The sequence below is a fragment of the Lepidochelys kempii genome, chromosome 1 (genome assembly GCF_965140285.1).
Source record: "Lepidochelys kempii isolate rLepKem1 chromosome 1, rLepKem1.hap1, whole genome shotgun sequence".
Lineage (NCBI taxonomy): Eukaryota > Metazoa > Chordata > Testudines > Cheloniidae > Lepidochelys > Lepidochelys kempii.
In genome coordinates, this window is record NC_136380.1 from 164,173,837 (window position 1) to 164,196,751 (window position 22,915).

Sequence of the window (22,915 nt, forward strand, 5' to 3'; positions counted from 1 at the left end):
GTCTCTTTCTTCAAGACATAAATTTGAGGAAGAAAGCTCAGTTTAAACTGGATGTAGATGACTAAAATATGCTAACAAGTTACTGGGCCAGATTCTGAGTTCATTTGGTTTTTACTGGCCTTCTAATGGCAGAATTTGTCTCATTCTGTGTAGCTTCATTTTCTGACATATTATTGAAGGACACTTTTGTGAACCTTTGCTTTTACTAAAAGTTAAACTCATTTAAAATTATAATAGTATTCAGAGTGCAGACTGGTACTCCATTCAACAGAGTATAAAAAGGAGTACAACTTGACTTAAGCGATTACCTGGGGCCTGATCCAAACTCATTGACATTGATGGAAGGACTCCCGTTGACTTCAGTCGGTTTTGTATCAGACCCTTGGATAACAATTAATTGGGGTTTTAAAATAAAATACTGTGGGGAGGGTAGTCTCTTGAAACAGAAGGTTGCCTAAAAAGGATGGCCTCTTATATAGATTTCACTGTATTAGAATTGATCAGATGGAAAGAGAAGAAAAGTAACAACAGTGTATTTGAAAAAGAAAAGTTGCAATGGATGTAGTCTAAAAATAACACTGTTGTATAACATACGATATTGTGATAAACAGCAAGATAGACAGAGGTGATGGTCCAGAGGTTTGAGAATAGGATACAAAGCCAGCACTGACTGCCTGTGTTGTTCATATTCTGTGTATTGATAAAGGACTTCTGTTTCTGGGTTGTCAAGTTAGTATCATCCTCAATCACTAACTTTCCTAAGTTTCCTAAGCCACTGAATGCATCCAATGAAGTGAGCTATAGCTCATGAAAGCTTATGCTCAAATAAATTGGTTAGTCTCTAAGGTGCCACAAGTACTCCTTTTCTTTTTGCGAATACAGACTAACATGGCTGCTACTCTGAAACCTTTCCTAAGGGTGAAATTCATCCCTGCATGGAGGACCAGCACACCACTGATGCTACACAATGGGATTCTGCGGGGGGAAAGTTGTGATTGGAGGAAGCTGTGTTTCCCTGTGTGCTGTGGAAGGTGGTGCTGGAGGGTAGCTTGGGGACGAGTCTTGGGATATTTTGAGTATGCCAATCCAGTGTCCCTAAGATTTGTTGCAATTGGTGAAGGGGCAGTGGTCACTACTCTAGCCTATAGGTTGTGGCCTGGGTTAGAGGGGATACATTTTGCCTCCTACTATTTGCATATTTTACCTGCATAAAATTTGATGATTCACGCTTTGTATGAGTAAAGTGAATATCACCCTGAGAGAGAGAGAGAGAGAGAGAGAGAGAGAGAGAGAGAGAGGTGTTTTTTCACAAGGCAGTGTGCAGCTGTTTGTTAATATTATTGTAAAATGTTTGTTTTTCAATTGGTAAAAACATTTTTTCTGGTTTTCTTTTTCTGTTTGTTTATTTGTAGAGAGCTACTCAAAAGTCATTGATCTTTTAGGACTGGGAAAGTAAAAGTTGTTAGTAAAGAAATTATTAGAAAGCAGGAGTCTGCAGGATAGGGACTATCTTTAACTTTGTACAGCATCTAGCATGTTCTTAGTGCTTAACAAATAAGTATTATGAATTATACTATGCCAGGTGAGTAAGATATGTAAGCACAGAGATAAAATACAATATAAACAAGTTTCAGCTCATCATTTCAGGTAGGATAGGAAATATTCCTTTAGATTTACATGGCAAAATCTGACATGAAAACTCTCTGCATTTATATAATGTATCATAGATCTTGCAGATCAAATAGTGGTGATCCATCAGTGTGGGGAAAAATATGTGAATTATATTCATTAATAACACAGTCCTTTAGACAAAGTCACTTTCTTGGTGCAAGCTTTCATTGGAAACTTAGTGGGGAGAGTGGAGAAGAATTCTTTATAAAACTGTACAACCAAAACAGACTTGTGTTTACAGTTATATATTCAATGCAGACATTTTTGTATGAATTGCTGATTGTTAAGGAAGTATATGATGCAGTTCAGTGAGGATATTTGAATTGAAAACATCATGTGGTCTGGAGGGTTCAGCATGACTCCTGCTATCTTTGCCAGCTCACAGACATTCGTTGGGTTACTTAAATTTGGTCTGGCAGAAGAAGTTTCAATCAGAAAGTGTCAATAGGAGAAAAATAAAGGTAGAGTGATTTTTAGAGCTCCCTGTCTCCGGGAGCATTATGGTTGTAAACAGTGCTCGTGCCAAGTGCTGAACTACTGGCCTAGTTCCAATAACAATAAATCTACTTTTTGGTTGCACGGAGCCATGCTTGAACATTTTGTTTTAATCTTGGGATAATGATGATAATGAGATAGCGTGTTGCTCTCTGAGAGTTTTCTTGTTCTGTATGATTGTAAAAGAAGTTCATCTTAGGAGGATGGTGCTTATGGAAAACAAAGTATCTCACTGAAAGAAGAGGTTACATTGTTTCAAGAAAACTGTTTGCCTTTCAGCATTTTTTGTTTTGTTTTTGGTTTGGTTTGCTTTTCTTTCTTGTGTGCCCTCTTTTAGACTTCTTCTCAAGCAAAACTGTCTGGAAAAAAAGTCACACCAAGAACAGCTGCTGATTTGTAGTCAAAATAAAATCATTAAGAGAAAAATAATTAGTGCTCAGGCTTCAGGGCACTTTAATGAACTTCAGATGACTACTTTAAAGTGTGCAGCTCTCATCAACTCTCTTGTACTTAGCAAAAGGACTGAGGGTGTTCTAAATCAGTGGTGCACAACTGTTGCCATCCGGAGGGCCATGATAAGAATATAATGTGCATATAAACTTACATAAGCCTCCAGCAATTTTGGGTCAGTTTGTATTGCATCCTCATATAGCATTTAGAGTAAATGGCGTGAGGGGCATTTTGTTTAACCTTAAATCTTTTGCTTCTCTTTTCTCCCATTTTTAATCCCTTTTCTCTCTTTTTGACTATGACTTTTCTTCTTACACCATTTATCTTTCCCTTTTGTTCTCTGTCTCTTTAGCTAAAATCTCTCCTCTTTTTCTGTATTCTCTATCTCACTTTTTCTCTTATTTCTGCTCCTTTATTACTGCTCCCCCTCCATTTCTTGTTCTGGAGCCACTGAGTGAAATTCTGACCCCATTCAAATCAATGAGGGTTCTGTCATTGACTCCAGTGGGCCTGGGTTTTACCCGTGGCCTTTAGGGTGCCTCTTCCCAGGCCAGTTGTAGCCCAAAGCTCAGCTCTGCTTTCTTACGCTGCCAGCTTCAGACACTTTGTGCCTGATTCTCCTTTACATTAAAGCTGCTTTACCCTGCCAAGATGGTATAAATTATTGTTATTTAATGTTTATATTGTGGTAACACATAAAGGATGCAAGCAGGTTGGGCCCCATTGCGCTAGGCAAAGTACCAAAATGGCTTTTATGTCAATGAAAATAAGGCCCTCTAGTTTTTAGCCTCACCCAGTCAACTAGCAGTAGTACTTCTGCTCCCTCCTTGTGGACAAGGGGTTGCTTCTAATGCTATGCAAGGAAGGGAGAGGCACTGGGTGGCGGGAGTGGGTGTAGAAGGAGGAGCTCCTGGAGGCTGGCAAGGGGGACGTGGGGAGGAGCAGCTACTGGAAGGAAGGAATGAAGCTACTAGAGCTCTGCAGGGCAGTGCATGCAGTGAGTTTCCTGTCCAGTTTCCTGAAGTTCAGTGAGAAGCTGTAGGAAACACATTGTATAATTCACAGGCTGAAGGTTACGCACCACGGGTCTAAAAGCTAACATAGTAATGTCCATGTTTTGAAGGCTTAGCTACGTTAGAAAGTCCCTCTGAGGAACTTTCTATTAGTGGGAGGTGTCAGGTGTTCATACAAAAATCTATCCGTATCTGTGGTTCTTGGACATCCATTAATACAAGTTACCCCAAGGTGTGTATCAGTGGGTGTTACATCAGTGTAATGCCAGTGTAGATGCGTCCTACTCCCAAGACAAATAAATCATTGCAAACACTCCTCCTGTTGATGTTCCACCCTTGCACCACTCACTCCAGAACTGACCTCTCTGGTCATCTTTCTACCCTCCACTGCTCTGGGGTCATCTGGGCTGGAGGTCACTCACTTGTTCAACTAGTGCTGATAAACACACACGTGCCATTTGCTAGCCATGTTCAGAGTGAGCACACTCCACCCTTTTGAAGCCTGTGTACTGACACCATCTTTGTTCATGCATCTGCCTGGAGCCATGCGGTGGTCATTGGCTTCATTGTTCTGCAGTGTGAGGAGTGTGCTCAGTCCCAGCCGGGAACTAATCGCCAAAATGCTAAGATCTTCCAGTGTCTGTCTGAACAGGTGGTTGAACTGGGATTTGTCCAAAGTGAAAACCAGTGCAGACAAAAGGGCAAGGAGCCAAGGCACAATCAGTAAGGATTACAGCAGGTGAATCAATAGCTGGTACTCTTTAAGCTATTACACAATAAGCACCCAGACTGGGAATAGGCCTTACTGATATTTGTAAAGTACTGGGGGGCTCTTTTGCAGTGAAAGGGTCTGTGTAAATGTCAAATATTATGATGGATGAGTCTAAAAAAGCAGCACTCCTGCATACATAGGTGGCCATAACTCAAAAGGACCAAGCCAGTATTTTGAGCAGAAAATTCACTACCGAATGGCAGAAATGAAGTGCTATATGTCAGGCTGATCTTTGTGGGGGAAAAAAAATCACTCTTCTGTAATTCAGCCCTCCGAACCCCTTTTACAAACATTAGTAACATGCAAATATTTATGAAGTCCACGTATGCCTTTCAGCGCTCAATAATATTTTTGCAATAAACATCACATTTTTGCAATCAAGCCGTATAATCCCTTTGTACTGCCAGTGTGCCACACAGGTTGGGCACCCAACAGCGTCTCATTCTTCCTGTACTGTAATTATTGTCTCCACCCATGTTCCTACGAATTTTATAGTGGCGCTGCAGCAGATCTACTTATAGTTCAAGGCTGCTTGGCTTCTCCATTAAGAGCTCTTTTTTCAGTCTTTTAATCAAATGCTTTAATTCATGCTGAAAACTTGATCTGCAGGCCTCCAGCCTAACAAAGCATTCCCACACAACATTCCCTATAAAGTGGAGCTGTTGTTTCTTAGGGCAGGATGAAATATATTCCCTTTTTCCCCCCCTAGTTTCCAACATTATTCTTACTTCCAATGTACACTACCCTACACCACACCGCTGTGATGCTTAAAAGGGGAAACACATACAATTAAAGATGTTAATGTACAAATATATGTAGCTGGCCAAATTCCTGACCGATGAACTTGACCAGTGCCATGATGTCATCTCCAGATATATTGCTTTTTAGTGGGGGACAGTACTGCTGATGTTGATGTAATCCCACGTAGGTAATCAGATTCAATGTAAGACAATTATTCTGCTATCACCATGCTCTCAGAGACCTCCCTTCTGCCAGATCTGGTCCCAGATCTGTAGACCTCATGCGTAATCTCCTCCCTTTTGCTCAGTTACTTCCTGTTATACTTCTTTCCTCCCACTGCCTCCTGCCTGATACGTGGCTGTGGACTTTATCCAGCTAGCATAACTGAGGATGCTAATATGCAGACAAATCAGGAGGGAAGACATGTATCAAGAAGTTACTGAGCAAGAGGGAGGAGATTAGGCATGAGATCTATGGGTCTGGGACCAGGATGGCAGGAGGGAGGTCTCTGAGAACATGGTGATAGTAGAACCATCCACAGTCTACTAACAACCACCATTTGGTATCTAGACAAGTGCGGAAATCGTGCATTAGTCACATCTCTGATTTAGTCAATTCACTTGCCCTGTTCCAAAATTCATAAAATATAAGCAAGGTTTACATTTTTAAAAAATCAATTAAAGTAACTCTGTGGAATTCACATTTATTTAAAACATCAATATTTAAAAACTGATAAATGAATAATCTCAATTCTTAAATGGGAAAAGGGTTATCAAGTCTCTGCCAAGCAAACCATGGAACAGCAGCACCATCTGCACGGTGACACGCATTCTCAGAGCGGCAGGGAAAACTTGGGTTCAGGGACTCCCCGAGCGGTGAAGGAGAAGGGTGGCATCATGCTAGTGCCTGAGACTGGGAAGTGAAACTGACCATCAATGCAGAAATGAAACTGACTCTACATAAAACACTGTCAAATGAAAAAGTAAACAACTGAAAAATAGAGAGAAAATCTGTCACTGTTCACAATCGGAGGGCCCAGTCATGCAGCTCTTACTCACACGAGTAATTCTTATTAATGTAAGCAAGGATTGCTCTTCCAAGAATTGCAGGATCAAACCCTAAGGCAATAGCTGTTACAGTAATACATAAAAAAGTGTTCAGACAGAATTGTGCTATTTGCGTTCACCATGTCCCATTTGTGGTGTGTATACTAGCGTCCTCAGTCGTGCTGGTTGGAACGTGTACTGCTCGGGGATTCTTTCTGAAGCAAAGAGGAGGCGTTCACACACAAGGCCAGATGTCAGCTCTGCTACTGCAGGGCAAAGGGGCAAAAGAAAAGAAGGTTTTTTTTCAGCCATGTGAATTAGCTACCTGGGGATTCGCCCGTGTCAGAGGGTTCCTCAGGGAGCACAGGCGGCATCGCTGGTGCAGAGCGCTGTGGCCAGAGCACTGTTGTACACCAGCAAGACCCTGTCTGCCAGAATAGCCCCATGGGGCGTGGAGAGCCAGACACCTCTTTAGACCTGTGTGTCGGCTCTAAGTCGCTCGCACGTATTCTGAAAAATGTTGAGCAACTCCATCTAATTCAACATGCAGGAAAAATTAATTCTAAATCCCGAAAGCAGTTGATTTGCTCGTTGTAGACATGGTGGGTGCACAGGCAGGGAAATGTGAGAGTACAGCTTGCATCTCTTGTTGGTCAGCCTGGGTGTGTCCCCACAGAAGCGGGAAGGTATAAAGTCCAGCTTGAGGAGACAACGCCACACCAGCTCTGAGCTACCACGCTAAAAGAAGGGGTGTAGCTGAAGTGGTGCGATGAGCTAGCTCCCCCCTCCCACCAAGTACAATCCCAGGTGAGACCTTGGGTGCATGCTCAGGGCAGCTAGCCCCTATCGCTACTTGAGCCGCACTATGTTTTTAGCCCCCTAACTTGATCAGAACTAGCGTGGGTCTGACTCCGTAAACTGGAATCTACACCTTCCAGCTCCAGAGTAGACATACCTTATGGAGTGTTGCAGGAAACAGAAATGAGAGCAAAAAGTGGAAGCCACTGGCTGAGTTGCACCCAAATTACTGGTGTCTGGGTTGCTGAGCCATTAGTATTCAGGTGATTCGGAATCTTATCACACAGTGGATTAAATTCTGTGGTTCTTATTTGGGGCAGAGTATGAAGGGCAGGATTTGGCCCTATGGATGAAATCCTGACCCTACTGAAGTCAATAGCAAAACATCTATTGATTTAATTGGGGACAGGATTTCACCCTGTACAGGTAAATGTAGAAGTAAGAACTTTGTGCAATAAGACACTTGGAATTATCCTGTAGAAATGTTTCAGAATATAGCCATAAGGTTAAGTTGATGGGATCACTTGGCTGGAAGGGTGCAACAGCTGCATCTCCAAAATCCCAGATTTCACACACATAGGCCTCTATTTTCATGTGAAAAAAACCCAGTCTGTTGTAGGTGCAACTACCTGTTTGTGCACACAGTTATTTCGTTTCTAGGTGCAAATAAGCATTTGTACACAGTTTTGCAGGCATACCCATTGTGCTCTCATTGTTAAATTTGGCCTATAGTGCAGTGGTCACCATTAAAAATTCTGTATTTGACAACAGGTGTCACATAGTAGTATATGAAATTACTGCAGTTTCTCTTGCGCTTGAAATAGTAGCTGTCTATGGTATCTATGTGATAATGGTGAACAAAAGTTAATTCTTTAATATCTTCTACTTTAACTATAATTGTTCTCCTATGAGATGCCCACTGAATGAAATGCCATTGGCAAAGTTGTGTCCTTCGTTGTCTGAAACTGCCACTGAAGACAACAGGAACAAGACAGACATCTGAGGACAGAATTTTACCTTGTTTAGTTTTTCCTAGACTGTCACACAATTAGGTGAAGCGTTTAAAAAAATAAACAATGCACTAAGCAACAGCTAACTAAGGGTATGTCTACACTACAAAATTAGGTCAATTTTATAGAAGTCGATTTTTAGAAACTAATTTTATACAGTCGATTGCGTATGTCCACACTAAGCGCATTAAGTCAGCGGAGTGCGTCCTCACTACCTTGGCTAGCATCAACTTACAGAGCAGTGCACTGTGGGTAGCTATCCCACAGTTCCCGCAGTTTCTGCTACCCATTGGAATTCTGGGTTAAGCTCCCAATGCCTGATGGGGCAAAAACATTGTCACGGGTGGTTTTGGGTACATGTCGTCAGGCCCCGCTCCTTCCCTCCCTACGTGAAAGCAATGGCAGACAATCATTTCGCACCTTTTTTCCTGGGTTACCCATGCAGACGCCATACCACGGCAAGCATGGAGCCCGCTCAGCTCACCATCACCGTACGTCTCCTGGGTGCTGCTGGCAGATGCGGTACTGCATTGCTACACGGCAGCAGTTCCTTGCCTTCATGGCAGATGGTGCAGTAGGACTGATAGCTGTCGTACGTCTCCAGGGTGCTCCTGGCAGACCTCGGTGAGGTCGATCTGGGGCGCCTGGCCAGACATAGCTATCCTCCTCTTAGAGCACTGAATGGGAGCCAGAGACTCGAGGTCATTCTCTTCTTTAAGTTTCGTCTCATGGAGATTCAGTCCTCCCTGGAATATCACGTGAGCTGCAGGCTTCTGCCTCAGGCTACTCTCCCAGCCACCAGCAACGTGCGGTCGCACCTACCTCAGCTTACCCCTTGCTCCCATGGCTCATGAAGCCTGGACAGTAGTAAGGAGCAGTTCAACTATAGGCTGAGCAAGTGCAGAATGGTGGTAGAATGTGCCTTTGGACATTTAAAAGCTCACTGGTGCTGTTTGCTGACTGGGTCAGACCTCAGTGCAACCAACATTCCCATTATTATTGCTGCTTGCTGTGTGCTCCACAATCTCTGTGAGAGTAAAGGGGGAGACATTTATGGTGGGGTGGGAGGTTGAGGCAAATCACCTGGCCTCTGATTTTGAGCAGCCAGACACCAGGGCGATTAGAAGAGCATAGCAGGGCATGCTGCGCATCAGAGAGGCTTTGAAAACCAGTTTCATGACTGGCCAGGCTTCAGTGTGACAGTTTTGGGTGTTTCTCCTTGATGCAAACCCGCCCCCTTTGTTGATTTTAATTCCCTGTAAGCCAGCCACTCTCCCCCACTTCGAAATAAAATAACTATTGTTTTGAAACCATGCATTCTTTCTTTATTAATTAAAAAAATGAGATAACAGACAAGGTAGCCCAGGTGGGGTGGGGAGGAGGGAAGGACAAGGCCACATTGCTTATTGTAACCACACTAAAAATCAAACTGTTTGAATGACAGCCTTCTGTTGCTTGGGCCATCCTCTGAAGTGGAGTGGCTGGGTGCCTGGAGCCTCCCCCCCAACTGCATTCTTGGGCATCTGGGTGAGGAGGCTATGGAACATGGGGAGGAAGGTAGGCGGCTATACAGTGGATGCAGCGGGGGTATGTGCTCTTTTTGGCTTTCCTTTCATGTCCGTTTGCTCCCCTAACAGATGCTTCATCATGTCTGTTTGCTCCCCCATTAGTCTCAGCATCGTGTCCTGCCTCCGCTCTTCGTGTTCACTTAATTCTTTCCTGGCCTCTGCTACTGAATGCCTCCATGCATTAAGCTGTACCCTATCAGTGTGAGAGGACTGCATGAGCTCGGAAAACATGTCATCGCGAGTGCGTTTTTTCTGGCTTCTAATCTGCGATAACCTCAGGGACCGAGATGATAGGGGGAGTATAGAAATGTTCTACACTCTATGATTCTGGGGGGACTGCATGGTCACCTCTGCTGCTGAGTGGTGCTAAGTTTGCCACGCTAACCAAACAGGAAATGAAATTCAAAACTTCCTGGGGCTTTTCCTGTGTATCTGGCTAGTGCATCAGGGTTCAAAGTGCTGTCCAGAGCGGTCACAATGGAGCAATCTGGGATAGCTCCCAGAGGCCAATACCATCGATTTGCATCCGCACTACCCCAAATTTGACCCACCAAAGTTGACCCACCAAAGTTGATTTTAGCGCAACTCCCCTTGTCGGGGAGGAGTACAGAAGTCGATTTGCAGAGCCCTTTAGGTCAACAGAACGGGGTTGGTTGTGTGGACGCAGTCATTTTTAAATCAGGCTAACCCGGCTAAATTCGACCTAACCCCGTAGTGTAGACCAGGCCTAAGGGTCAGTTCTACTACTCTTACTCATATCAATTTCAATGGGATTATTCAAGTAGTAAGCTATTAATCAAGAGTGGCAAAATGTTTCCCTAATGTATAGTTGTTAATGTTGTGTGTGTGTGTGCATGTTTGTATGTGTGTATATATTGCGTGTACATACACCCACATGCATTATAAAAAAAATAGTAGAGATCTTTACATTGGCACTTTGATATATACCTAGGGAAGTGTCATGAGAAGTTTGAAAGATATATAACAATAATAATTTAGCACAGTTTAATAAAATCAGCCGAACACACAAGTATGAAAAAGTAGTAGCAGAAAATATTGTACCATAATTTCTCTTACTACAACCTGGAAACCTCTCTCAGACATCATGGAATTAGCCAAAATATCATTTGTGTTGTATTGTGTATTTTTGTATTACACTTCATATTTTTTCATCCATATCGCTTGGTCTTGTCAGCACAAACATTCTTGGCTCCTTTCCCATTTTGGCTTCTTTTCCAATTTGTTAAAATAATGCATTGTAATTACTTAAGAAAACCAATAATATTCTATGACAAAAGAAATCCTAAGGCAGCATATAGCTATTGTGGCCGTATCATCAGCGTCTCTTGCTTTTTTTCCCTTCCGCACCTTATTGGCCCAATCTTAAAGCTTTTACTACATTTTTGTTCAATCCTCATTCAGACACCCCCTCCTCCCCACATTGATTCAGCCGGGAGTTTTGCCTGAGCAAAACTGAATAAAAATGGAATGGGGAACTCATCATATGGTCTGTAATCTCTAAAGTTCTTCTCTCATCTCCTCCCACTTATTTCTCTTCCACAACCACAACACACATGAGAAGACAGAAAACCATCTTTTAAAAACATCTGGTGAGCCCTGCTGGTTACATGTCTTCTGTGCTACTTTCTGTTTGCCATTCTCTGTAGCTTGTCTGGGTGTGCTGCTTTGCATCCACACACATTCTAAAAAATGCCTCTCATCCATAGAGCCACCCCGTTCTTGTAATTGCGTCTCTCAGGGATGACTAATGCAATACACAAAACCTCTTTGCATGTTACTAGGTTGTTGTCTGGGATTCGCTATTTTCCCACCTTGACTTCATTCCCTCTCAAAAGCTGCAAAGGCCCCAGATTACAGCAACCCTTTCTCCAGCTGAAGAGGCTGGAATGCAGCTCCCTGAAGAGCCCTTCAACACTATGTCAAGCATCATCCAGAGGGGGCACTTCAAGTGTCTCACTTTTCCCTGGGTCTCACTGCACTCTTACTGCATTTCCAGTCCCTGCCAGACTGTAAATGACAGCTGAGGACACAAGTATGGATGCCTGTCTGGCAGAGCAGTGCACTATCATTGGACCATCAAGCTATGATTTTTAGAAGATTTTTTTAAAAATCTATCTTTTCCTTTGACACTTTAATCACCAGTTGCTCTAGAGAGCATTCCTGTGTGGTTTCTAATGCAGCCGTCAATGTAGTATCTAGGCACCATATACAAAATTAAGTTTTACTTATTGCCTGTCCAGAAATACAGCTAGTTCTCTTCCCCGTGTTAAATGTTTTTTTCAAGTGAATCATGGTGGGGATCTTGCAGGAGAAACATTGCTAGGTTGTTGTGCTACCCTAATATTGGGGACAGATCTGATTGACTGAAACAGTGAATCTTGTACTGTACCTTTAAAGATGCAAGACTTGGGCTTATTTTGTTGTTGCTGGGAGTATATTCCAAAGCCAAGGGCCCTCTGTTGAAAAAGCCCTAGCTCCTGAAAGTTTTATCCTTGGGACCGAGAGCTGCCATGGATAATTACAGAGGGAGTGGCGGTCTCTAAATCTTGCTCATTAGCAGTGTTAAAGATAAGGACCTCATACGAGATCATTCGCTATTCTCACCCAGTACGCCCGCATATGGACAGTAATTTCCCATTTTAATTGCCACATACTGTGTGTACATGATCCATATTTCATTTGTGCCTAGTCTTTCCATTTGTGCTTTGTGGATTGTTTAACCAGGGGTCTCATCTCTTCCCATTAGCTAACAAAGGGCTGTGTACTAGGGAAAGCTGACTGTCGTTTATCAAGAAACTAATCTGATATTATTTTTGAACCAAAATTTAATAACCAGTTTTGACAGATCATGTGTGTTTGCATACATCTCTGTGTGTAATAGGCACATGTGTATCTGGATAAAATACTTAGGCTGCATGCTAATACACAGATGCAAGGGGAAAGTCTGGGTGTGCATTCATCCTGTGATCTTTATGCACCTGTATTAACTGTATGCCTGATTAATTCAACTAAAATTAGATTGGATGCATTTCTAGCTAATTTTACCTGAATCAACCAGACATATAGTTAATACATGTGTAATGAGTAAAACTAAATGCAAATTAATGGCCAGAGGACTACAGTGGAATTATCAGAGAGTAACAGTAAGTGACACATAGGCATATGGTTATGTAGTCCTGTGGTTAACCAGCATGTGGTTAATGGGTAGACTTCTATAAACAGTAAAAGGTAAGCGGAGTGTCTTCCTGCTTTTGCCAAATTGTGTCACAACAGGCACCATCATTTTGAAATCTAATAAGTTTTGAAGAATATCTTTAAAGCAGTTACAAATATTGCACCTGGCCCTGATTCTCTATAGTAATTTTTCTGATTTTACAATCATGTTTAACTATTAAAAAATATTTTTCTCGCTCCTTGTGCTGTGTGAAAAACGTACAGAAAGAACGGGGAACTGATTGAGTGTGTTAGGGAAACAGTGAAAACGCCCCCATTAAGTGCTATTAAATGTCCCAAGTAAATAAACTGGAAACATTATAGCTAGAAATAGATTAATAAATAGAAAAGTATTATTTTTCTCTAATCTCTTTCAGTTATAGGCGTTTTAGGTGCTACTTGTAATAACAGTAGGTAAAAATATTTTCTTAAAGAAGCAGGATATGTTCTTTGGCTTGATGATGTCCCTTTAATATTAGTTAAAAATCTCATGTCTTGGGGTGTTAATTTTCTTGGGGAGTTTTTAATAGCACTTATTTTTGATCCCTCATAGAAAAGTCTGAGTATTGGCAACATAATTGCTATGATCTGTCTTACAATTTGGTATTTAAAAAATGTCAAAAACACTTTAGCCTTGAGTCTGGCTGAGTGGACCCAAGCCAGGGGTCAGCCGTCTTGAGGCATGGATCAAAGGTGGCTTTTATGCCACCTCTACAGCTCCTCCCAATACCCGGAGCTACTTTTCAGCAGAGGTTGGAAGGGTATTAGGAAGGCACTGGACTGGGATGCAGAAGAACTGAGTTTTTATTCCCGGCTGAGCTACACACTTCTTGTGTGACATTGGCTGAGACACTTAGGGCTTGTAGCAGTGCATACTAGAGGGGTGTGAATTCTAACGCACATCAACATACTGTGTACTAACTGGCCTGTGTAGACCCTGCTGGTGTGCACTGAAAGTTCCCTAGGGCACATTAATGTACTACTGTTTGGAAAGGGACCACATTAGCGTACAAGGGAACTTTTAGTGCACGTCAGCAGGATCTACATGGGCCAGTTAGTGCACAACACATTGGTATGCTCTAGAATTCACACCCCCGTAGAGCGCATTGCTGCACTGTGTAAACAAGCCCTTATTTAACCTGTGCTTTACTGCTCCATCCTAATTCACTGGGACATTGTGAGGACAGAAACCATTAATGATTATGAAGTGCTCAGATATTAGTGCTGAGGGCCATACCGATACCTAGATAAGAATTGAGTTCAGATACTATTGTAAGTGAAGCTGTCTTATTCTCGTCACACGTGGATGTATACCTACATCTAGATAAACAAAGCAAACTATAACAATGGGAAGCTTTCATCAGAAGAAGCCTGAGACTTGGATGACAGAAATGTTGGAGTCCAGCAATGAGGTACCTTTTGTAGAGGTGTGTGGGAAAGTTTGTACAGCACATGCCTGTGCAAGTATAACCTCAATTATCTGAAACTCCCCATTGTCCAAATCAGGGCCGTGTTTCTTGAAAATTTCATGATTATCCATGTCCCCCAGGACATTCAGATAACTATACTGAAACGCGCTACGGGTAGTACTGTAAATGCCAAAGTAATAATTAATATTTATACAGTGCTTTATATTGTCAATATGCCACACATTCAGTAACTAAATAATCTGAAGGACACTAGACAAGTAGTAGTATTATCCCCCCTCCCCAATTTTACAAATGAGAGTAAAAGGAGTTTACACCAAAACAGAAACAGAAATATTTAAATGCATCATAATCATGGCAGCATATATCATAATTTCTTATCTCCATTTGAACCACCAAAACAACTAATTTTCAAAACTCAGAACTATGGCGTGCACATACCATATCTGAAAAGTCTTCCCTCTGAATTATAATGAAACCCACCATAATATCTTAGCAAAACTTTCCATAGAAATCCAGGAAGCTAGTTTTTACCCACAAAGGGATAAAATTAAAAAAAAAATGGAGTTTGTATAAAATATTCTTGTCCAGGTTTAAAACAAGGGGGAGGAAGTGGAGGAAATCCAGAACAATAAAATCTCTGTTATGTCTTCATGGAACTCTTTAATTCCCTTCAGACAAACTATAGAGATTTTTTTTTATCTGTTCTCTGTAATTTCTTGGAGGTATGGTAGTAGATTTCTCTGTATTTTAAAGGATTCCTGTTTATTCTGTAGAATTGATCTAACAGTAGCTTGAAGCATCTACCATGGGATTTTCAAAGCTTCCTAAGGGACTTGAACACCCAGTTCCCTTTGGTGTTGATGGGAACTGTGTGTTCAGATTCCTTAGACAGCTTTGGAACTCAGCCATAATGTATAGGGCTCTGTGAATTAACACCCTTAACAAATATAGATAATTTGTAAGTGGTAGTGTAGATAATTTAAAATATAACTGTCCAGCTGTAAACTGTGTATTTTACAAAGTATAAATAACATTAACTGTAAATCAATTATACTTGCTTGGAGCAGTAGCCATGTATGGAGTATACACAGCCTTGGATTGCCCTGAAGTGGATGTGAAATGCTGCACCGTATGGGCACATATATAATATATAGAGACTAAAATATTATGTGTTTTTGAGCTGTTGAAAATGACAGATACAAATTCTCTCAATGCATGTTGTATTGTAATCATCAGTAAGAGAGTAATGTGCTTTCCTGTTGCAGGGAAGAGCTTCACCCTAACCATCACAGTCTTTACAAATCCTCCGCAAGTAGCCACGTATCACAGAGCCATCAAGATAACGGTGGATGGACCTCGAGAACCCAGAAGTAAGTGATCTGGCAACAATGTTAATGCAGATGTGAGATTCCACATTAGAACAGGGGTTCATCACCTGTCAGATTAAATGCAGCAAAATATAAGATTCATTGGGAGCAATGGATGTGCTTTGAGCTAAGGCTATCCACTAATGATTTTAAATATGCCTCTCTAGAGCTTAGTTCTGCACGAGTGTATTCGGTTGTTCAAAAAAGTATTTGAAGTGCTCTGCACTTGAAGGCAACAAACTCAGGTAGGATTTGTCTAGTACACAAGACAGAAGGGATATTGGGTAAAAAAAGGACAGGACATAAATTATGCAGCATTTCCTGGTCACTTTGACTTTCAGATGGTCATAGGATTTTTAACTTTAGAAACCAAGATGCCACTGATCTAACTTTTCAAAGTTGGCAGACAAAAGCAAAAAAAAAAAAAATTCAGAAAGATGACAACTGGCTGTTCTTGTGTATAGTTTATTGTGCCTCATGCTGGTTTATAACTTAGGAAAACTGTAATTGTTAAAAACAGCCCTTCAAACAGACAGATGGAATTTACTCCACTGGGGTGCACATTTTCACAGACAGTCGTTCTTGCCAAATTTTTTAAAAGCATTAAGTATGAATAGAAGATGAATGATTTGATATCTGTAGGGACAAATCCACAAATTTCACACAAGTACAGTTTTGGGAAAAAACAGATGTACAGTCATCAGATGCTTGTGCAACACATGCTCTGCTTATTACCATGGGCAATAATTAACCTCAGTCACTAACCTTCATGTAGAATTTTCATATTTTTTATCAAAATGCCCTGATGTAAATTGAGGTTTGTGGTTTCCTTCTTTTATTCCCTCTGCACATTTGGCATAGGTTCTAACTGTTGTTTAAGAGAAGTCATCCCAGGAGAGGAGAACAGAAAAAAACGAACACCCACTAGAGGGTGATCCGTGTAAGCCAGGGTTATTTACTGAGTATTGGAAGAACAGTGAGGTTCCAATGGCTAAATATAATAGGTTAGAAAACTCTCCGGCTTTCAGCTACCTTTTATTCTCAATAGTTGCCTGCAGTTATGGGCTAGATCCTCAGCAGGTGTAAATCAGTGTATGCAGCTGTACTAATGTATTAAAGATCAGGTCCCAGGGTTTTTAGGATTTGAGGCCAGCCTTTGAAACACAGAGGACTTTTTCTTTTCTTTTCTTTTCTTTTCTTTTCTTTTCTTTTCTTTTCTTTTCTTTTCTTTTCTTTTTGTGGTGGTGATGTTTTGTTTTGTTTTGTTTTTTGAATGAGTGTCTACATTGTTCCTGAGAAATATCTCTAGAAAACCAGCAACTGTGCATGCAAAGCAGGTATTTGTATATGCAAATACCAGATCTGCATGCACAATCACCTGGCCTTAGGTTTTTTGAATACGTGTCTGATAGAGTTCTAAGAAACAATATCATTCTGATGATCTACCTCCTGGTTTAGATCAATTGCTCAGTTGGTATAATAGTTAATATTTAATATGGTTTTACATTTAAGAGAGGAAGTAAAGAAAACATCTCTGCTGAAGCTACATATGTATCTTCACAACTCAAACACATGTAAAAGCCTTTTTGTATGCAATTTCAATTTGTCATAGGGAAGTCAAACGTATAAAATGAGTAGTACACACAAGGAAGTTTTATGCACGTAGTACTAAGGGGTCAAATTTCCTTTTGATAGAGACACATAACTCTCATTATTGCCAGATAATCTGTTGTATATAAAAGAACAGAACATTTGCTACTAAGCACTGTAGTTTGATATCTAATCAAGAGTTTCTTGAATTGCAGCAATGGTTACATATATATGATACATGCAATACACTTCAGATAGTTGAGGAAAATGCAGTGAACTGTTTGACTAGATGGGCCTAATCCAGCCCCAGTCAATGCAGAGAAGACATGCTACCCAGAGCACACGTTATAATAGGCTTATGGGTAAACCTCAGTTTTCCTAAACTGTGTCATGTCACCTGATTTTTATTAATTAGGCAGAAAATTCCTTCCACTGTCTAATTCTTTTCAGTATCTCTCATAACATTCAGGCAATTGCGGCAGTACTGAACCATATCTTATTTTTATATACTCTCTCACTCTTTGTATTTATGGCACTTTGGATTTGTTGAATCAATTAGATCCAATGCAGTCATCTGAACAAAAATAGCTTGTGTTACTGCTATCTGCATAAACATATTTTAAGGGGTTCCTTGTAGTACATGCAGTGTGTTGCAGGGATTGAAAATTACACTGCTCCAAGGTCAAGGCTTTGCTATGTTCAGACCTGAACCAGTGTCAAAAGAAGCACTGCTGGACTGAGGGGATCATGAAAGATGTAAGCTCCAGTATCTCAAGGCCTGCCATGCTTAGAAATAAATAGTTCACAATCAAATTGCAACTTAAAAAGGAAACATTAGTTCAAAACTTTATTGACATGAGTAAAATTATGCACATGCGTAAGTGTCTGCGGGATCAGGACATTGCTAACTCCCTCATGAGCATGCCCCTCACAGAATCATAGAATATCAGGGTTGGAAGGGACCTCAGGAGGTCATCTAGTCCAACCCTCTGCTCAAAGCAGGACCAATCCCCAATTTTTGTCCCAGATCTCTAAATGGCCCCCTCAATGATTGAACTCACAACCCTGGGTTTAAAGCAGGCCAATGCTCAAACCACTGAGCTTCCCCAGGGTCCCTCAAATATGCCCATTTTCCTTTACACTTTTTTTAAAACTCTGTACATTTGCAGGTAACATGGGGTGCATATCAGTGCCCATTCTGGAGGCCTGTCCCTGGTGCTCAGCTTTACATATGCTCATACATAGCCTAAGATTGCATTTTCATGGATGTGCAAATAGCCTTGCCCAAAGTGCTGTATCTGTTTCAAGGATTTGCTAAATTGCGGCCTAAATAGAAATGTTTGGGGGAGGGGGTTATGGTTTTATAGGAAGTCTTTAAAGTCATGGCACTGTTTCTGTTCGTCTTAGGGGATGGGCTTTTTTTGTTTTGGTTTGGTTTTTTTACAACATTTAAATTGAGGGTCAAATTTGAATTGACAGTGTGTCTCATCTCTAACTCTAGTGGCTTGTGATATATTGTCTGCAAACATCATGTTGAAGTTGAAGTGGGGAAAAAAACCCAAAAAAACCCAATCAAAATAATATGATTTTAAGGTACAGTATCTCGCAGCCTGCCAGGGCTAGAAACACTTGGACAGGCACACTACTAATTGTGCCTTCAGGACCAGTAATCTCTCCCAAGCATTGGTCTTGTACCCAAGGATCAGACAGAAAAATGTCAATTCTCATATTTTACTTTTCACAATAGCAGGCTGACACCTCTGCTGGGGCGCAGTTAAGGTAGTAATCCTAATACAAAATTGTAATTGTTCTAGTTACCAAGTATTAACCCTAAATATTTGAAAACATGAGGAACTTGTTATGGTCTTTTCTTTTCTTTTTTTACCTTGCCTTCAGAATTACAAGAGTGCAAAATCAGCCTGATAATGGGGCTGTGGTTGCAACATTAACTTTGGAAAGATTATCCCCTCTTCACAATAAATCAACACACACCTGCACAGTTGATCTTTGAACCCTGATCCTTCAAGACTAAAACCACAAGCCTCTACCACTTGAGCCAAAGGAATATCTCTCTGAGCTACTTCTTGTATAAATGCCTCCGTGTTCTTTCTAAGATCTTGTCTATGTTTGCAGCAGCACATAGGGTATGTGTAGCTACATGCCACAGTGAAAGGCAGGCTGTGTCCACACTTGTCACTGCAGTGTGTAGCTACACATGGCAGTGAAAGTCTCTGACAGCGGGGAAGCAGCAGGGAGGCAGTGTAAAAATAGCAGTTTAGACTTTGCAGGTATTGCTTGGGCATCTAGAGAGCTTTGGAGTGTATGTATATACCTATCTAAATCTATCAGCAACAAAAATTGTTACGAACTTTGTTTTATACATACAATATAATTACTTTATAGTCATCATATATAACTAGTGCCTACGTTTTCTACTGTATGGAAAGTTTGAAAAAGCAGCAACAAGCCATTTTTGAGCTAAGAATAAATTTAAGACAAAGGTCAAAATCCAAACCAGGATAATTTTTAATGAGATTTATCTTAAAAAAAACCAAGCAAACACAGATCAACAAACTGTCTTCAAACTTTGCAGAAAAGCGCTCTCTTGTCTTCAGAGATTATTTAGTCAAACATGTTTGACTCAAAATTCTAAGGGTGTGGTATTAGGGCGTTATAATGGAAGCTGGCTGCCTCCTTAATTTATGTGCATAGGACGGGCAAAAGGTGAAACAAGAACATCTAATGAGATTTTAAGCCATTTTTGTCAAGTAGAAAAGTACAGATATCCAAGGATGTAAAAGCAGGTATCCATTAACTTCTGGATTTTTTTTATTAAGTATTTGTGATGTGTAAAGGTCTACGTAATATACCATGTACTACTGTGAGTGCATGTCTGCATAGATACATACAAAACCAAATTTCTCAGATGTGGATCCTGAAGTGCTTGCACAATTATGTACTTTATGGGTAGTTGATTACAATGATTGTGCATGGAAATGGCCAATTATTTGTTTATTAGTCAATTTGCATATGTAAATACCAGATTTCCATTTGTGGTAACTGCATGTACAAATTAGTTACAGAATTGTGTCTGGTTTTAATTTCTTTTTTTTTTCTGCATTTCTGAATATGCATATCTATGCAGTGTTTCTTGTAAAATGATCATAGTGCACAGAGCCAAAGCACAAAAGGACATGAGTCTTCCTCCACTACTTTTATTTATTTTTTAAAAGTTTTCATTTTCCAGATTTTCATAAATGCTTATTTTTGACTTTTGTATAAGAGGGAAACATCCTGTGCTGGCAAGGAGATACGATGACCTCAGAGCTCATTTTCAACTCCATCTTCTCTGATTCTATGACTCATAAAGCAAGTTGCATTTCTATGAACTAACTCCATGGGGAAAATCATTAGCATTGCAGATCAAGAGAATTGCTCCTGGAAACTTGGTAGAAATATTATGACGATTCTTACATTAAATATGGCCCTAAGGCTGTCTGACGTATGGATGCTCTTAAAAATTATTTTCCTTCTTTTGACTTCTTTTAGTTCTTCCTTTTGGATTGTTTGAACTATACAGCTCTGAAGTGATTCTCTAGTAGAGCTCTGTGCTGAAGGCACTGTGTAAATTCCAAAGGGTTTGTAAATTTATGCCACTTACTTTTTTTTTTTTTTTTAAGCTGAGTTGTCCAGGCAAAAGCTGAATGTTAAAGGTGTTTGTCGAGCATGAATATATGGTTGTCCCAATTAATTTTGGCCACACATAATTAACCATATGAACTCCTCTCAAAGAGCAGTCTGGGGTGTAGGTTGTTGAGCAGAACTTGAGGAAGAATGTAACAAAGGGCATGTCTGCGCTAAAAACTTAAGTCAACCTAATATAGGTTGACTTACAGCCGCCGCAGTAATTACTGCGGTGGTGCATGTCGACACTACAGTCCTTCAGTCGGCAATATGCGTCCTCACCAGGAGCACTTCCACTGACCTAATAAGGCCAGTGTGGGGAGCTGTCGGGCTCTCAGCTCCACTTGTTGCCCCCCAATGGGCTCCCGGCTCCACACCAGCTGCCCCACCGTTCTCTGTTCCCTGCACACCCCTGCCCCCCTGGAGCGGGACAGCCATCTGGGCTCTTGCCTGCCCAGTCCTCACTGGGAGTGGGGCAGCTGCCCAGGCTCCCAGTGGGCTCTCAACAAGGAGCCCAGGCAGCGGGCAGCAGCTGGGCTGAGAGTGGGGAGGACTTGCTTGTCAATTTCACGGCTCCAGCATGGAGTCATGAACTTGGCAAGAATGACAGCCAAAGGCCGATATAAGTAATGCAGTGTCTACATGGACACTGCATCTCCCTAACTACACCAATATCAGCCCTATGCCTCTTGCGGAGGCAGATTTATTATGTCGGTGTAGTACGGCACACGTATTAGGGAGCAAGGCTGTAGTGTGTACGCTGACATAGTTAGGTCGATATAAACTGCTTTATGTTGACCTAACTGTGTAGTGTAGACCAGGGCAAAGAGGTTGGCCATACAGACATTAACCAGTTCTATTGCCATCTGGCAGCGTTAACAAGAAGACTGAGGTCAGTATTCATTCTCCACCTTTGATCCTTTATGATCCACTTTTGATCAATCAGTGTATTTAAGCTTGTCCAGAAGCTAGTAAGTGATTAAATCCCAGCTGTAAAGATCAGGGATCAGATCATCCCTTGCCATGGAAAAACCTATGGAAGGTGGCTCTGAGGAAGGAACTCTCCAAGGATCCTCTTATGGAGAACTTTTCATTGGGGGATTGCCCCTCCTCCTCTCCCAGGTATCTTTTCTGGGAATTCTCCCCAGGGCTGGAGGGGTGACATCGTGTGTCTGGCCAGTCCATGCCTTTCCTTCACCTGTGCAGCCTGTTCCCCACTCTGCACAAACCCTGGATCCACGGAGCACCTTCCACATGGTTTGGAGGGGGTGGGAAGTGCCTCACAAGTGAATGATCCCTCTCTTCATAGGTGCTGACTCTGTGGGTGCTCCGGGGCTGGAGCACCCTGGGGAAAAAAATAGTGTGTGCTCAGCACCCACCGACAACCCTGCGGATCTGCTCCTCCCTCTCCCCTGCCCCAGTCCTCCCGCCTCGCCGAGCAGCTCCTTTCACTCCCTCCAAGCACCTCCCACCCGCCGTGATCAGCTGTTCAGCGGCATGCAGGAGGCACTGGGGGGGAGGGGGAGGAGCAGGGGCAGAAAGAGGCAGAGCATGGGGTGGGGTAGAGTGGAGTGGGGGCAGGGCCTGGGGCAGAGCAGAGGTTGAGCACCCTCTAGGAACTCAGAAAGTCATAGCCTCTGCCTCTCTTTCCCACAGGAGCTGGGAGATCTGTGTACAGAGGTTCCCCTCTGCATTCACATCTGGGATGGATGATCTCACTGGGTTTTTATACATCTACGATTTTTAAACCTTGCTTTCAGGCTTGTATACAAGGAAAAGCTATTGCATTGCTTTGGGACCTACTCTTTTGTACAACCTGACTTTACAATATATGTTAGATTTTGTCAGGCGAGGGTTAGATAAAAGCTTTAGGTCCCAAAAGTGAAAACTTATTTTACTAGACATATTGCATTAATCTGCTAACTCCTTAGACCCCTACAGAGTAATTTAATGATCATAAATTCGTTTGGGACTTCTGTGTCTGTACTCAGTTTCTATTAAATACAGCTTTGACTGAAAGCCAAAACATTTTTCAAATCTTTCTTT

The 22,915-nt window shown here is 41.6% G+C and overlaps 1 protein-coding gene across 6 annotated transcripts in view; it reads left to right on the plus strand.

The window, feature by feature from the left end:
* Positions 1-22,915, plus strand: part of RUNX1 (RUNX family transcription factor 1) — a 210,648-nt gene that overhangs the window by 126,805 nt on the left and 60,928 nt on the right. For all 6 annotated transcript variants that reach the window (XM_073361398.1, XM_073361365.1, XM_073361383.1 and 3 more), the window contains one exon: positions 15,494-15,598. In XM_073361398.1, coding sequence (XP_073217499.1) covers positions 15,494-15,598 — 105 coding nt within the window. The remainder of the gene's footprint in view (positions 1-15,493; positions 15,599-22,915) is intronic.